This window comes from Xyrauchen texanus, chromosome 24 (assembly GCF_025860055.1).
Source record: "Xyrauchen texanus isolate HMW12.3.18 chromosome 24, RBS_HiC_50CHRs, whole genome shotgun sequence".
NCBI lineage: Eukaryota > Metazoa > Chordata > Actinopteri > Cypriniformes > Catostomidae > Xyrauchen > Xyrauchen texanus.
In genome coordinates, this window is record NC_068299.1 from 35,922,618 (window position 1) to 35,940,415 (window position 17,798).

Sequence of the window (17,798 nt, forward strand, 5' to 3'; positions counted from 1 at the left end):
TCATAGCCTCCTCTCAATTATCCGAGTCTCAGTCCAATAAATTATTTAGCATTTATTTTTCCCCAATGACTATAATGAATAAAATGTCTCTTCTACATGACCGATTTCACTGAAATAGGTGTCCTGAGAGCAAAAAAGAAACAGACCGCGACCCCCATGTTTTAGCCAATCAGAACAGTTGGAGGCTGCTCTTAACCAATGACTTGAGCTTTAAGGCGGGCATACCTCTTTTTTCGACCAATGGGAGACGAGTAGGTGAGTGTTTGAGAAACTGTTATTATTTCTGCAATCCGGTTTGGTTGCACTATTGGCCGCCAATATATATAGTTTAAACTTTAAGGCAATGATTTGTGGCAAAAATAAATAAATAAATATAGGCCTAAATGGTTTAAAGCAATGATTTGTGGCAAAAATTAATAATATAATAATAATAATATATATATATATATATATATATATATATATATATATATATATATATATATATATATATATATATATATATATATATATATATATATAATAAATCAATAATGACGGATATATATATATATTGATTTATTTTTGCCACAAATAATTGCTTTTAGGCCTATATTATGATTACCATTCAACTCACCAAATTACTCAAAAAATAGCAGGTAACCCCAAATCCACCGTCGTTTTAAAACGTCTTTCTATCTCAGTGCCTGTACGAATTACGAAATGATGTGAGAAGTTAGTGTAAATGCTATATATAGTCTAATGCCCATCCATAAATGGGATAGGGGGGCTGCAGCATTCCGCATGGGTAAAGTTTTGCTTTTGATCAGCTGGTTTCTTCAGGCGGGTATGAGGCTCATCTACCTCCGCGTTGCGCTCTTGTATTCTCCAGGGGTGAGTACAGTGTGTCTGGCCGCCTTTTTCCACACTTTTCCAATTAAATTACAACGCAGAGTTGCTCTTGTAGAAATACTCGTCTCGGTTGAGACTGAAGTAGACTTTTGAACTAAACCTTGCAGATCTGTTTCAAATGATGTTTGCTCGAGTAGGATCTGCACTTGACTTTGAAGGCGATTACAACATGAACAATTAAAATATTTTCGGTGGTCTTTACGCATACATTTTATTTTTATTAGATTTTGTTATTTATATATTTTATTATTATTATTATTGAATTTATTTATTTGTGAGTTTTGCAAGATTAATTCCAGCAACTATTCTATTGTATGATGTGAGTGATGGGACATTTTGGCTCTATTAAAAAGATTGCATATGGCCATGTTCAGATGGGGTTCATGTTTGAGTTGGTGTAATGCTGCATTTAAGTATGCACGATTATTTGTTTGTTTGTTTGATGTATTCCCCTTAAAAATGTGAGGAATGAGGCATTTGTTTATGCTGAGTTGGTGGTAGTTCATATTAGAATATGGACAGTATGCTGAAAATAAGTGGATAGGTGTAGTTGCTACCATTTTAACATTTGAAAATGACCTTTTAACCTAATGAAATCAGGTTGATTCAATCCTACTGTATGTAATATGACTAAATCAACATGGTACTCTGTGTATTATACAAAGTTTAAACCATAGAAACATGTTTATGTAATGCACACTATACAGTAGAAATAATAACCCTGAAATACTGTATCCATCTCCTTGGACTGTCTGATAGCCCAACCCCCAACCTCTAATTTTAAACGGACATGAGGCTTGGCTTCCTTGAGGCCCAAAGCTCCAGAACACCCCCTCCTCCTCGCCTCCACATACAGGTCCACTTTCTTAACACCTAAATCATGTTGGAAGTGGTCCAAACATTTATTACAATACTTTTTTCCACAGACAAGAGAAGAAATCGGGTAACCCTATAGTAGGCCTTATTCCTCCCAGCTTGCATGATTTGGGTATCTGTCAATCCAAGCATTATGTCTTGTGTGCAAAGAAGATGCTGCATGTGTTTGTTCCTGGTTTGATTCATAGGTCCTTTGAGGTTGCCAAATATGGCTGCAGTCATTGCCAGACACAAGCATTTCAGTCAAGACTACCGCAGTACTGAGTCTAAATATGTTGCTAGGGAATACTCCAGGTAAGGTTCACTTGGTGAAGAATCATTGCAGCTAATCATGATGCGGATAGCAATACTAAAACTACTTGTAGAAATAAAATAGAAACACTACATATGACATAGCATAACACCTTATATCATGCCAATGAAGGCTATATTACCAACAGTAACTGAACCATACAGACACCTTCATGTGAATATTTTCCTCTGCTTGTGCTTTTGTAGATAGATACTGCCTGCATAGTTTGCTTTCAATAATACATTTTACATAAAGACTTTAATCATTAATAAATAAAGTGAGAAAAGGCCACATTGATGAGCTATCCAGTTTGATTTAAGATGAAAAAGCGACAAATTTAAATGGAGAATACTTGTTGTTTCAGGATAAGAGGCCAATTCATTTGATTTTACATTTGTAAAATATCAATTAACATTTTTATGAAACTTGCAATACATAAAGATGGTCAACAGCACAGAGTTGTTTTTTTTTGTTTTAGTTTAGGCAATGTCACACCAAAGCAAGCAAATTGTGTTTGTGATGACTGTTTGCTTTCCGAGGGGTCAAAAGGTCATTATTTTGGGTTTGCTGTCAGATCATATTATCGGTCAAGGCCTAAAGCTGTCTCAAGACTCAAGAGTACCATACCAAATTAAAATGTATAGAACTATTTATACATAATAAATAGCATATGTTTTATTTTATTAAATGGATAAATATATTGGAACTCATTTGGAAATATAAGTCTTAAATAAAAAAAAGACTTTATTTAGCATCTTTTTCCCTCTGCGGATTGATCTAAATTGTGTTGTTTGAAATGCACGAGAAGTTTGGATGCATGTAAACAGTTCATATGATATTAACCTGAGATCAAATGAATTGTTGACCCAATCTGATAGCTTTATAAATTCCCTGTTTTTCTAATAGAACTTTGACTGACCTGATAGTCTTTGAGCATTTCCAGTGTTTCTGTATCATTTTAATGTATGTGAATGTATGTGTGTTTTTAGCTCTGCAGTTGAAGAGGTGAAATATCAATACCAAACAGAGAAGAGCATCCAGGGAGTGGTAAAGATCTTTTACATCTTTAGATTTAGTTGCTGTTATAGTTACCAGAAGTTAACATACTTCTGTTAACCATATGTCAACCATAATGCTGTCATTAGGCCTAATGGAAACTGTAAGTTGTCTTAATGACACATTACTTGAAATGTCAAGTTTTGGGCTCATAACTCAAATATCTATGTTCCTTGAACTATTTCCCCTTTTTCTGAAGACTTAATCGTTTGAGCTTTTACACTTAAAATTTAGAGTACAAATTGAGGCTATGGGGAATCCCCACAAAGCCTTGCTCTTGAATTATTGAATTTCCTTGGTCAAAAGTGGTGTGATGTCACCATTAGGGTGATCTGTGTCCACTTTGGTCAAGTTGTCCATCTAAGTTGTCCTTGTGCATGTGCAACTGCAAGTTCAGGTTTACCAGTGGAGATTTAAGTTTGTTTATTCAATGATTGACCAAGAATAAGTTATAATATTATTTATATAAGCTGTGCTATGTTATGTCCTACATTTGAGAACATTCAATTAATAATTCAATTAAAATAAAATTAATACAATTATTAAGGAGAAACAACAACATTTAAATAGCAAATCTGAGTTAAGTCTTCTTGCATCTAGTTAATTTATATTAATTTGTTAAAGGTGCTGCAAGTGATTTTAGCGTTCTCAAGTTTTCACGTACCTGAGCCGTTGAGTTAGCCACGCCCCCTCATTCCAAAACCCTGTCCTCCAAAGATAATTTTGAGATGAAAACCCAGCAAAAGTGCAGCATTGTTTCATCAAATTCAACAGTGACAAACATTATTAATTTAGCCTCAATGATCCGCTTCAAAGACAACACTTATGAGAACGAGCAAAATGATTGACAGGTGAAAAGTGTCAGTGTCCGCAAAAACACATTTTTGTTTGCTGTTTACAAAGTCTACAGCTGTCTCAGAGACCAGTGAGATATCTCAGGCCACTCATTTCATTAATATCTTTAAGGGAGCAGGACATTTTTTGGCATACTTTTAACTTTTCCATAATAAAAATCACTTACAGCACCTTTAAGATCATTCCATATGATCCACCCCTGGAGTCACGATTTCGAATCCAGGGTGTGTTCAGTGACACCAACCAGGTCTCCTAAGCAACCAAATTGGCCTGGTTGCTAGGGAGGTTAGAGTCACATGGGGTAACCTCCTCGTGGTTGCGATTAGGGGTTCTCGCTCTCAATGACGCGCATGGTAAGTTGTGCATGGATTACAGAGAGTCTCTGCGGTGTCATGCATGACGAGTCACGTGATAAGATGCGCAGATTGACTGTCTCAGAAGCGGAGGCAACTCAGACTTGTCCTACGCCACCTCGATTGAGGTGAGTAACCGCACCACCATGAGGACCTGCTAAGTAGTGGGAATTTGGCATGCCAAATTGGGGAGAAAATGTTTTGTACACAAGTTTTGGAGAAGGCATTACTCAGTTGAATTGAGGAAACGAGTTTAAGTCAACTTTTTAGGATTTTCTGTATAGTTACTCAACCCAAACTTAGTTCATGCTTAGATAGACAAAAGGGTTTACTGTATATTACTCAGAAACTTAAAAAAGATTTACTCCAAAATATATAAAGTGTCATTTTGAAACATAGGTATTAAATCCTGAGCACTCACATGAGATGAGGACTCTAGTCATATCAGTAACCTTATACAAGCTGATTAAATCTGCTTGGAGAGGGTCCACTCATGGGGGCTGCCATGTTATGATCACATGACCAGCTGAACCATATTACTAGCTTAATCTCTGTTACCACCCTGTGACAATTTCATTCATGGATTCAATTAGTCAAGACTGATTGTGAATAGTTAAGTTCTACAATGGCATCAGTACTGAAATCTACTGATTGTGAAAGATGCTGCATCCATGCCTCTAGGTGTATTTCAACGAATTGTCCAATTGTCCAAATGATGATTCATTGCAGTGGTTCCCAACTCTGTTCCTAGAGGCCCCTCAACACTACACATTTTGGATATCTCCCTAATCAAACGCACCTGATTCAACTCATCCGCTCATTAGTGGAGACTCCAAGACCTGAATTGGGTGTCTCAGACAAGGGAGATATGCAAAATATGCAGTGTTGGGGGGATCCAGGAACAGGGTTGGGAACCGCTGCATTAGTGAATCGTTCTGAATCAAAATGATTATTGTATGTATGCGTGGAAAGGACATGGAAAGTCATGTGTCAAGAGCTGTGGGAACCCTATAGTAAGCCATAAATGTAGTTTGTCACACAAATGTCATTATTAATCTCCCTTCATCAGGTAGAGAAGAAGATGCCTGAGAAATATGTTCGCGAGGAGTCCATGATCAGGGGCCCCAAGTTCGTGGTGCGGCTGAGGTCCCACACACTGTTTGAGAACACTCCCATTAAACTGTTTTGCTCTGTGGAGGGATACCCCACACCACACGTCAAATGGTGAGGCTTCATCAAACAGCATTTTAAACCCAACAGACTTATTTTTGGGCAATATTTTGTTTGAAAAGTGTGCTGCCTTTATTTGAAAAACAAAAAACAAACCAACAAAATGCAGGTTGTCTGATAAATAAATCATTTGATTTGTGATCTGCACAACCAAATTATGTTTCCCAACTAAACTTGCTTTCTTTGCTTTCGAATAATGTAATGTGCACTCTACTAGATTACATTATGTAGGGTGAATTTGAAACAATCAAGTATGTTTAACAACATGGGCAAGGGGATTTGTATTTCCCAGCCTGCTTTGCATGAGAGAGTAAAAATGTTGAAATGAAGGGTTATTTTATGCATTTTTGAGCAAGATGAGAAAAGGGGGAGACTTAAGTAAGGGATGATGTGCAGTTAGCCGGTTGTTATCATAAAATACAGTAAACCTTGACAGGGTGATCAGGTCCCTGATGTGAAGTGGAGCCACTTATTACACAGATTCAAATTAACTAAATAGATTGCCCAGATGACAGCTAAATAGCACCACTGACCAATCAGAATCAAGTTTTCCAGAGCCCCTTGTAATAATAGTGTTTAATGTTGTTATTTAGGGATTTAAAATTAAATTGATTATGTTATGCTGGATTACCAATATGGTGAAGAGTGGAGCTTTTGTGAAGACTGAGGATGGGTACACAAATAACATGCCATATGTTGCTTCACTCAAGGAGTACTACTTAGCATTTAGCATGCTAATGAATGCTATTGTTAGCTAAAAGTTAGCTAAGCTTAACCTTATAACATAATTGGTAATGTGACCCAAAAATATAATGTAAACTGAAGAAATGAATCATGTTGGGGACACATACAGTATTACACAAACACTTTGAGGCTACTAAATGTAATTGAATAATTAAAAAATAACTTTTCCATTATGCAAAAATTACATGAATATTTAATGAGCTAAACTAAGAGGGGAAAAAAAATTGTTGATGATACTTACTTTTTCAGTGAAGTAAATGCCACATGGTTTGATATTTTGTTATCTAATGAAGCGGCATCTAATATTGTATCATATGTATGAGGCAGGATAATTAAATGCTAAGTAGTGTGTGTGTGTGTGTGTGTGTGTGTGTGTGTGTGTGTGTGTGTGTGTGTGTGTGTGTGTGTGTGTGTGTGTGTGTGTGTGTGTGTGTGTGTGTGTGTGTGTGTGTGTGTGTGTGTGTGTGTGTGTGTGTGGGGGGTGTTGCTGGGTAGCTCAGAGAGTAAAGATGCTGACTACCACCCCTGGAGTAACGAGTTCGAATCCAGGGTGTGCTAAGTGACTTCATTCAGGTCTCCTAAGCAACCAATTGGGCCGATTGCTAGGGAGGGTAGAGTCACATGGGGTAACCTCCTCATGGTCGCTATAATGGTTCTCGCTCTCGGTGGGGTGAACAGGTGAGCTGGGCATGGATGCCGCGGAGAATAGAATGTCTCCATGGTAACACGCTCAATAAGCCATGTGATAAAATGCATGGATTGACGGTCTCAAACTCGTCCTCCGCCACTTGGAAATAAGGCGAGCCACTATGCCACCATGAGGAGTTAAAGCGCATTGAGAATTGGGCATACCAAATTGGGGAGAAAAGGGGAGAAAAAAAAAAAGATCTATTAATATTATAATACAAATGCTCTGCAGGTTTAAGGATGATGTTCTCTTGGACATTTCCTCTGGAAAGTACTTTGTGGAGAGCAACGCTGGACTTCATGCCCTCACCATCCTCAAGTAATGTGAACTTTGCTCTGGTTTTTTCTGACATTGATACTGTGGCTGAATGTGCAGTTTTGCTCATGGCAAACTTTACAGTATGTGAATGGACAACAGCAAGACTCAGGTTGGGTGCTGAATGCATGCGCACCTCTCAATTATTAAAGGAATATTTCACCCATAAATTACCATCAAGTGAATCCAAACCCATACGATTTTCTTTCTTCTGTGGAACACTAAAGGCAGTATGACAGCATCAGTCACCATTTACTTTAATTTTGTGGGAAAGCGCAATACCAGCATTCTTCAAAGTTCTCCTTTTGTCTTCCACAAAAGAAAATGAGTCAGGTAGCAGGTTTGGAACAACATCAGGGTGAGTAAATGATGACAGCATTTTCATTTTGGTGTGAATTGTTCCTTAACATGGCCACAGACAATAAGAAATCTTACCAGTAAACAGTTTAAGGTAGTAGAAAAAGAAAAACATATTTCCTATGCAAATCTAATATATCTTTATGGTCCTAAAAACAGGATTCATTTTCTTTAAGCAAAATATACTGTATATATTTTCTTTTTTCTTTGGATTTTGCAGTGATGCTTGACCATAAGGGACACGTTCTTGACTGCTCTCCTGAGATTCGCTCTCCAAACTGGCACAACCTCCCTGAAAACAATAAAAGTTCACAAACAAGTGAATTTCCACAAAAGGAAGTCGTGTTAACGGTATTGCATGAGAACGTTTCCAATTTAGTCCAGGGCCGCCCACGTCTTGAGATCCTGTCAGCTGTTCATGCCGAAGTGCTGAGTTTGGTGTCACCTGACACTCCGGCACTTTAAAGAGAGCTGGCTCTCACTGCTGTTACACTGTCAGTCCCTCGCCCTTATGTCACATTTCTGTCCGCTTCTTGCATTCAGAACCTCACAGGTGAAGCTTGACATTCAGCATTTCCTCTGAAATGACCAAACACTTCCCTCTCTGACAAACAGACGTGCCCCACAAAAAGGCCTGGGCAATATATTGAATTTTTTTTCTTTTGCCATTGAAGGAGTAGTTCACCCAAAATGGAAAATTCTCTCGTCATTTACATACCTTCATGTCATTCCAGATGCGTATGACTTTCCTTTTTTCTGCATAACATAAATTATGATTTTTAGAAGAATATCCCAGCTGTGAAGGTTCATACAATGCAAGTGAATGGGTGCCAACATTTTGAAGCTCTAAAAAGCACAAATGCATAATAAAAGTAACCCATAAGCCTCCAGTTGTTTAATTAATATCTTCAGAAGTGATATGATAGGTGTGGGAGAGAAACAGATCAATATTTAAGTAATATTTAGCTAGAAATGATTCTCCCTGCCCAGTAGGGGGCGATTTGCATGAAAAACACAAGAAGAAGAATGTGAATGTGGTCTGTTTCTCACCAACACCATCATATTCCTTCTGAAGATATTGTTTTAACCACTAGAGTCATATGGATTACTTTTATTTTGCCTTATGTGATTATTTTTTTTAAGTTCAAAATTTTGGCACCCATTCACTTGCATTGTATGGACATACAGGGCTGAAATATTCTTCTAAAAATCTTCATTTGTGTTCTGCAGAAGAAAGGAAGTTATACACAACTGCGATGACATAAGGGAAAGGAAATGAGGAGAGAATTTCCAAAAGTGTCTTTAGGCAAATTTTACAATTCCTCCTCCTAGTGACTCCCAAAATTTAAGAGTGTTAAACTAGAGAAAGCGTCTAATAAATGTTCCTTTTATTTTATTTTTGCACTACTTTGCATAAATGTTTGGGTTGAATTTCATTTAAGCATGAGCTTCATGTCTTTTCATCTTCATTTTCACGGTTATCGGCATGTCACTCTACGACAGTGGGCATCACTTTATAAAAAAAATATCAGTTTCATTGGCCTTTGTTATGGAGGGCCAAATTACTCAAATATTAGACAATGCAAAATATACATAAATAAATATTTAAATACATAATTAAATTATTAAAACCTATGCAATTTTAAATGACTCATTAAATTAAGTTAGAGGACCAAATTACTCGAAATTATAAATCATAAAACGTATAATTAAATTGTTAAAAAAACAATACATATTAAAAAAAATAAATACATGAAACTACTAAATAAATCAATAAATGCCTCTTGTATTTCACTTTCGCACTAGTTTGCATCCATATTAAATTTTTCATTTAAATAATTATTTATTTTTTATTTTCAGGGTTTTACGGCTATTGGCATGCTACTCAATTAATTGATTGTCAAAATTTTGGTTGATCTGCAAGAGTTCAGAACAAATCTCTATTGTACTAAGCTACCAAATATATGGCTAAAATAAAAATGGACGCAAACAAGTGCTAAAGTGAAATAAAAGGGGCATTTATTGATTTAATATATGATTTTAGTTATTTAGCAATTAGTTATTTATTTAAATATTTATTTAAGGAAATTTGGCCCTCTGTATTTGGAAATATGTGTCAAATCAAGTTTGGAAACATTTTCACTAGTGGTCTTAGACTTTTGAATCCCAGCCGTGCTCACAAGATTGTGGAGGGCTCTAATAGTAGTACGGTCGCGCTTAAGGTCACATTACAGTCATCTCATTTTCTTCCCTCTTCGTTGCGTCTCATGTTTGCCATTCAAGCTTCAGAGCCTCCCGTGTCGAACATGCCCTGAAAGCAGATGCTTAGCCACATTAGCATTTAGTTTGGAGCAATTATCCTCTTGACATTAGAGCATTAGTTAACTGCCAATTTATCCATCATGATGGGGAAGCACTTTATGTGCTTTCCAAATGTCAATTAGGAAATGACAGTGGCATACATCCAATCATATAGCAATCATGGTGATTATTTATTGACTGATTAATTAGTAGAGTGTGTTGATGGGTTGGGATCCAGAAATGTATTGATTAAACACCTGTGAATGAGTTATACTTGTTTTTGTAGGTGTGGAACTGATGACACTGCAATGTACATGGCTGTAGCCTCAAACTCACACGGACAGGCTTCCTGCCAGGCCTCCATCATTGTGAAGAGTAAGACCCTATAACAAATGCACTTACCCTGTTTACAATACAATGGACATAGTATGTTTCAGTGAATTAAAATATATGTGTCCTCTTTAGGCATGAATACCTACAATTACTAATGAGATCACATTACAAGCAGGCTAACCATATTTGCTGAATTGTAAAAGTGCTATAAAATGTTAACTTTATAGAGTGCAAAGAGGAAGAAAAGTCCTCTCCTTATTCCCGGATGCCTTCTCAGTGTAAGTGTGAAAACCTACATTCTTTAAAGAGTGAATTATCTTTACAATTCACAAACAAATGACGAAAGAAAGAAACCGTTTTGTTGTTTTTGCATTTCTCAGATGCGATTTTACCTGATATCAAGTATACAAAGATTAACATCACCTTCCTTGAGACATTCAATGTGACCTTTGGAAAAGAAGGTGACAAGGTTACTTTGACCTGTAAGATGACCATAAGCCCCAACGTGGCCAACCAGCAGCCTGAGGCTCTGTGGTATAGAGATGGTAGGAAAAGTCCTCTGTTGTATGCAGCACACAAATACATACAGTATGGGTATACAGTTTACAGCTGATACATTTCATGACAGCTGTGCATAATTTTACCATTTGTTCATACTGTGTGACTCCCCCCACTACTCTAATTTTCATTGGTGTGTGATTCTCACAAAAACTTCAAGAAAAACATACAAATAATAATACAAAATAGATTTGATGTGAGCAAATTAGGCCTGTTTTGAGACCATTAAGATAAAGACATTATTTTCAAAACACTGAAGCATAATTCTCATTACTGTAAGGCCATTTCCAAGAATTTCCATTATTTATTTCAATGGTGACTCAAAACCCAGTGAGCATCCTCCAGAGGCATCATAGGTGCACTCCCATGAAGTTTGTTCCAAAAGGTATGTATCTTAATTATGCTGCCTCTTAAGATATCTAATCTTGGCCCAATTCTAGCATCACATGTATCCCTCCCTGGGTAGGCGTTCCCATAATGCACCCTGATAAACTTGGTGGAAAAATAAATCCAAGATGGCGGACGAAGCGAGATATACTTTTATAATAAATATACTTTTAATCCATTCAGTTCTGAAAAGTATTGCTAAAAATGGTTTAATATGATCAGTGTTAGGTAAATTACTCCAAAAAAGTAATTAATTACAAATTACTAATGATATCTTCTACATTGTAATTACCGAACTTATTACTCTGTCTGAAAAGTAATTAAATCACTCATTACTAATAACTTTTCTAAAACACATATCAACTTGGACCAGATGGACAATAAAAGGATAGACGTCAAATTATTCTTTTAATTCTTTCAAATATATCCTATAACATCAAATAAATTATTCTTGAACTGTTCTTAAACTGTTCCCAAATGGTTAATAAAATCGATCACTCTCTTTATAATTTCTTCTTCAACCAAGTACATTTGTTGCAAAAGGCTGTATTTCATGTTCGCATCATAGGCAACTTTCCTATCAGTATATAGTAACAATACACAGCTTAACAAGTTACAGCGGCCCCTCAGCAGACCAGAGCAGAAGGGAAAAAGTACTGGCTTACCATTTATCACACGCTGAAACTTTACATCCTGGAATCATGTAACGGTGCTGCAGTCACATGAAGTCCTCTTTGACACCTGAACTTCTTCAGAACATTGAGTTCTTCTGTTACACCTGCGCTAAAAACAAGCTAGATGCAGCGCAACATATGAAACAGAACGCAGGTGTATCGAAGTTCATTTTCAAATGTTGGAGCTCTTTTTAACTTGACACGGTGTCTAAAATCCATCAGTCCTGCACGAGACTCACAAACAGCAAAACGAGCTGCAGAAGTCTAAGATGTCCATCTATTGCATGATTATATCAGAAAACAATTGAATTGAACACAGTGACTGCAGATGTGTGCCAAAACACATTTGGTGTGAACAGCCCCTGCAATCTCTCAAACATGTATATCTATTTTAGCTTTAGTAGGTTCTTGTGCTTCTTATATGCATTGTCATAAACTCAAAGTAAAGGGGATATTTCCATTTATTAAAACAGCCACTCGGATCTAACGACATCTTTTCACTTGAATGATTTCTCAACATAGTGGCAAGAGCTTATGCGCGCAGGAATATTGTCAATGCATTTAAGGGCCGTCTTGAAGTAGTAAACAAATGATATCATTAGACGTTAAATTTCGATTTTCAATTCAATATTTTTTTATATAGAAATGTTTAAAGTCTATACAGTATGTAACATAAGTATATCACAAGTAACTGTAATTAAATTACAATTAACGCTTTTTGATTAATTTGAATGAAATAAATGACTTATTGTGATTCGATAATTCAGTTTTGATTCATTAAAAAGAACCAGCTGATAAGAGTCATTTGTTCGAGAGGTAGCAGGGTATTCAAAAGACTAATACATTAGGAGTCTGTGGCATGGGGGGCGTGGTCGTGTGTCGGTCTGCGGGAGAGAGAGAGTTTCCAGAAAGCACGACAGACGAGAGAGTGTGTCCCAAGAGTGCTCACATATATATCTCTGTAACAAATATTGAATTGTTATCGATGGTGACCGTCGATTCTGTGTAAAAAACCACGAATAATAAAAGGACTGACCTTGAATCTGCCTCGTTGTCTCCTGACTCCTCCATCGCTCCAATCAAACCAGTTCACAATGGGGCCGAGAACCCGGGTTTGGAGGAGAGCGCCGCTATAGAGCCTTCACCGCTGGCCGAAGTCATCAACGCCCTCACCAACATCCAACAGACACAGGTGTTAGAGGTATTTACAAACCAGGTGACAAGCCTTACCGCTGTCTCTCTCACCCGCAGACCGACACACGACCACGCCCCCCATGCCACAGAGTCATTCGTTTGGGAATTGGACTACACATATAAACATAAAAAAAATTTAAAGCACCGTCTTATACAATCACATATCAAATTGTATAAACTTACAAAGCATCATGGGAGAAACTCCAACAGCATTTAATTGTTCCTATAGCTTGGCTCACAAATACTAATTACAGTAGGTGACATAGCATTTACCCATTAGTCTGAACAGAAGGAAGATGTTGGGGTCTATTTTCATGGCCATGCTAGGCACAGCGTAACACACAATGAGCGGTGTGCTCGTCTTCTCCAATTTCCGCGAGGACAATCCAATTTCCGTGCCAGCTCAAAGCACAAGTGGGCGTAAGGGGGAGTGTTTGCGCTATCTGTGGGTGTATTCGTGCAAACTGTGGTTGTATTGTACAGTATGTTAATGAAGTGGTGCACAGATCAATTTGCTGTTTTCCTTGAAATAGGTCATTGCACTACAACGTCTAAGAACCACATCTGTTCTCGGCACAAAGTCTAAAATCAGTTCCTGCATTTGCAGTTTGGGGATTCCACCAGCAGATGATATCAAAGAGCCATCAATCACTTTTAATACTAGCCATGATTTGTGTATCGGTAGATCAATATTATTATTATTATTATTATTAATAATAATAATAATAATAATAATAATGTTTTTTTGTATAGCACCGTTCCAAAGCTCAAAGACGCCATGCAGAATTTAAACATAAAATATTAAATAGAGAAACATATAACAGATATACATATACATATTTCAATTAGGTGAGACATGGCTGAGCAGGACAAGAACCAACAGTCCGATAGAGAACGTACAACACATCGCAGTCTGGAACAGCGCAAGCAACAATGGGGATGGATTGCATACAGCCCATTTGCACAACCAAATTCTTATGATTGACTGCCTTTGTTTATCTAGATGTTGCTTGACAGGAAATGAAATAAATAATAGGACGCATATGGTGCAATAAATGAAGGCAAGGCAAGGCAAGTTTATTTATATAGCACATTTCATACACAATGGTAATTCAAAGTGCTTTACATAGAAGAGATTAAAATAAGAATAAAAAAATAAGAATAATTGAAACAGTTTAGAATAAAATAAAATACAGTACAAACAGTCGGACACACAGTGGCACATGAAGAAGAATCTCAGAATTAAATTTCTCTTGACCCAGAACATTAGCGCATTGCGTGGGTGATTTCGCCAGCCCACTTGTGCCTAGACTCGGCGCATGCTTGCACGAAAATATCAAAACTTCACGGCCTTGCCAACTGACTTCGTGCCTATGACGTATCACATAGTGCAGCGCTTTAGGCATTGTGCTCTTAAAACGGGCCCTTTGGGTTCCATTGCAAGTCATAGGTTTATAACAACACGAGGGTGAGTAAATGATGACAGAATTGTCACGTTTGGGTGAACTGTTTCTTTAAGGTTTTAAAAATAGGCTTGGTTTTACTTATTCAAAAATTATACTAATTTACTTTAAGTTTGGGATAAAATATGACCCGAACATGTTCTTGATAGCTTTCATAAGATTCAGTTGCTTTTTTGCTATTGAGTCACATGCAGACCAGAAGAAACATTATTTTTCTCCCTGAAATAATGGAACTCATTCTCTCAAAGATGGGATTACACTCCCACTCCAGATCTGCAGTATATTCCACAAAAGCAGCATTTTCATGTTCTCTCCTGTGAGACCTCATATTCTTATGCGGTCCCTCCAGAGCACCTCCTGAAAGAGTCCAAGTGGGTGAAAATGGAATCGGGGACAGGTGTTGCTCAGCTCACACTCACTCAACTCGCTAAAGATGATGAGGGTCTTTACACTCTCCGCATGTTGACCAAGGGAGGGGACGCTGTCCACAGTGCTTTCGTCTACGTTAAAGGTAAAAGATCTGTGAACTTCATCATGGCTTCATGAAAATCCCTCATGTTTAGGGTTCTTCATGTGCTATGGCGTCAATGTCATATTGTGCATGCTTTATGTTTTAGAGCTGAAATCGACCCTTCTCTAAGCCCCGCCTCTTTGGTTGCTGACCAATCCTACGTTATCAGCCCCCATTCCTAAATGAGCATGTATAATAGCAGTAAGAACACCTAAGTTAAACTAGTTCATGACATTAATAATGTTAATTCAGTCAATTTACATATTGAATTTTATGTGGCAGTACTAGAGTTAATACTAATTCAAATAATTTTCCTGGTTCAATACAAGTTAAGCTTAATCAACAGCATTTGTGGCATGATATGATTATCTAGATTAGGTAAAAAGGCAGTTTTTCAGATGAAAGATTCTTTGCTATGTCACATTTTATTTCAGGCCACAGAATCATTCCAAGAATAATATCAATTCACAGAAATCTCCAATTCATTCCTATAAGATGTTCTGTAAACCTTTCATGAGCGAGCAAAAGTTACCAAGGGAGGTGAAGCTTAAAGAAGGGTCAGATCCCTCAGTGCATCCGTGCATCAGTGATGTGTATGCATCATTCATCATGTGTTGTCTTCACAGATGGTCCACCTCCGGTTCCTCAAGCTCCAGGAGCCCCAATGGACATCAAGATCCATGATGCTAACAGAGATTATGTCATCGTGTCCTGGAAACCTCCTAACACTACCACTGAGGGCCCCATCATTGGATACTTTGTTGACAGGTGACTGAGCTGACTTTTTTTTATAGAATAAATTCACTGCCTAAAGTACTGTACAGCTGCTAGAATCAGACGCTAAGTGAAAAGGCTTCTATTTTGCATTCTTTGCTAAATTTATTCAACATACTTCATTACAAATAGGTCCTATTTTACTCCAAAATAAAAAGTAAACAAATAAAACATTATATTTTGCATATAGAACTTGAAGCCTACTTTTAGGGCCGTTGTGATTTTGTACCTTGTGGCATTATTTTAATAACATTAATTCTTTAATAACTTTAATAAAAAAATAAAAAAATGGATACGTAATAGTACTGTATTGGTACTGCCTTACAGTTTCATTGATTTTTAATAATAATAATAAATAAAAAAACTGAAACTTTTTACCATAAGATACATACATATCTACATAATAATTGATTTCTTAATAGTAGGTTCTATCATAAAAAATAAAATAAAATTTGTTGTCCATTACGGCCCAAATTTGCAGTAAAGAGCGAAAACTTGCTTACAACACATTTTGCCTGTAACATAGTATTTTGAATATTTGAATTGAAGCTGTGATTAGTTTGTTCTCTGTCACTTTGAGCTCCTCTAGTATCAAGCTGAAATGTACGTGAGCTCATTGGACAGTAATCAGACCATTCAGTAATGCAGGAACCTGCGATTATACTGTATATATAAATGCTCTTCAGCTCATGTCATCTCCTCAGAATGGAAAAGTGCCTGTAATATTCACTCTTTCAGAGCGCTGTGGAGGTAAGGATAAGATAATCATGTTTGCTCATGTTTTTTTTATCGGACAGATGTGAAGTTGGAACAGAGAACTGGGTGCAGTGTAACGACTCCCCAGTGAAGGTCTGTAAATACCCTGTGCAGGGGCTCTTTGAAAATCACTCTTATTACTTCCGTGTGCGTGCTGTCAACTCACATGGTATCAGCAGACCCTCACGAATGTCCAAGCCCATTGCTGCTCTGGACCCCACAGAGTTTGAGAGACTTCACAGTGAGTCTTTCTGAAGATAAGTTTGTTGGTCTGTATTTTGATGGCAGATTAGTAACTTCTGATATTTTCTGTTTATTTAAACAGCCACAAAAATTGGTGGAAGACTTGATGTTGTGACCTACTATGATGACCTTGAAGGTAGTGTGTGCTTCCTATCATTATAGTACTAGTATTAAAGGTGCATGAAGCTATTTTATTCACTGTAAAATAGTGGTCTAGAAAAAGCAGTTTTCTTCTACATAAAGGGTAGTCCCCCTCACAGAGGCCGCCATATTGAGATCACATGACCAGCCGAAATCTCCTCACCTTTTATCTATCTAACCAGCTTATCATAGAACCCAACAGTCTGGTTCCGGAAATTTAAATTCCATTCATTTTCACCATTGGGGGAATCACTTTTTAACAATAACTTATTAACCCAGACAGAGTTGTTAATTGATGAGATATGCTTATATCAGTCATCATTATTTAATTTTTAATAATAATAAAAAAATCCTGTTTAATGGTGTAATTTATAGTGAAGATCTACGCTACAATACCCATAACCCTGAAGGGAAAAGATCCACCAATCAGAGAATTACAATGAACAAATCAACAATTGAGCTCTGCAGTGACCGCCCAGTCCCATGACACACTGTGAATGAATGATGCACCCTACAGAGTCTCCCTACACTCTTAAACTACTTATATATTTGAATATACTGTATACATGATTGGCTTAATTATAGTTGTCAATGAACAATAAACTGGGAAAGTAGAACGTATTTTGACATCCAAAAATTACACTCTTCACATTTAAATTAGAATTTTTTTTAGACAAAACTGTCTAACATCTACGTATATACTATATATATATATATATATACATATATATATATATACATACTCAACACGAGTCCCATATACTGTTAATATATGTCAATAATGCAAGTTCTTCACGTTTCCCCTT

At 36.9% G+C, this 17,798-nt stretch overlaps 1 protein-coding gene across 2 annotated transcripts in view; it reads left to right on the plus strand.

Annotated features, from left to right (window-relative positions):
* The first annotated feature begins 789 nt into the window (after positions 1 to 789).
* Positions 790 to 17,798, plus strand: part of LOC127617918 (myomesin-2-like) — a 62,676-nt gene continuing 45,667 nt past the window's right edge. Inside the window, exons 1-12 of one of the 2 annotated variants that reach the window (XM_052090086.1) lie at positions 819 to 873; positions 1,956 to 2,061; positions 3,049 to 3,106; positions 5,393 to 5,547; positions 7,217 to 7,303; positions 10,245 to 10,333; positions 10,519 to 10,569; positions 10,672 to 10,836; positions 14,917 to 15,078; positions 15,705 to 15,846; positions 16,650 to 16,849; positions 16,934 to 16,987. In XM_052090086.1, coding sequence (XP_051946046.1) covers positions 1,976 to 2,061; positions 3,049 to 3,106; positions 5,393 to 5,547; positions 7,217 to 7,303; positions 10,245 to 10,333; positions 10,519 to 10,569; positions 10,672 to 10,836; positions 14,917 to 15,078; positions 15,705 to 15,846; positions 16,650 to 16,849; positions 16,934 to 16,987 — 1,249 coding nt within the window. In that variant the 5' untranslated portion in view covers positions 819 to 873; positions 1,956 to 1,975. Of the gene's footprint in view, positions 874 to 1,955; positions 2,062 to 3,048; positions 3,107 to 5,392; positions 5,548 to 7,216; positions 7,304 to 10,244; positions 10,334 to 10,518; positions 10,570 to 10,671; positions 10,837 to 14,916; positions 15,079 to 15,704; positions 15,847 to 16,649; positions 16,850 to 16,933; positions 16,988 to 17,798 lie in introns of both variants that reach the window. The other variant, XM_052090087.1, reaches the window with a different exon arrangement.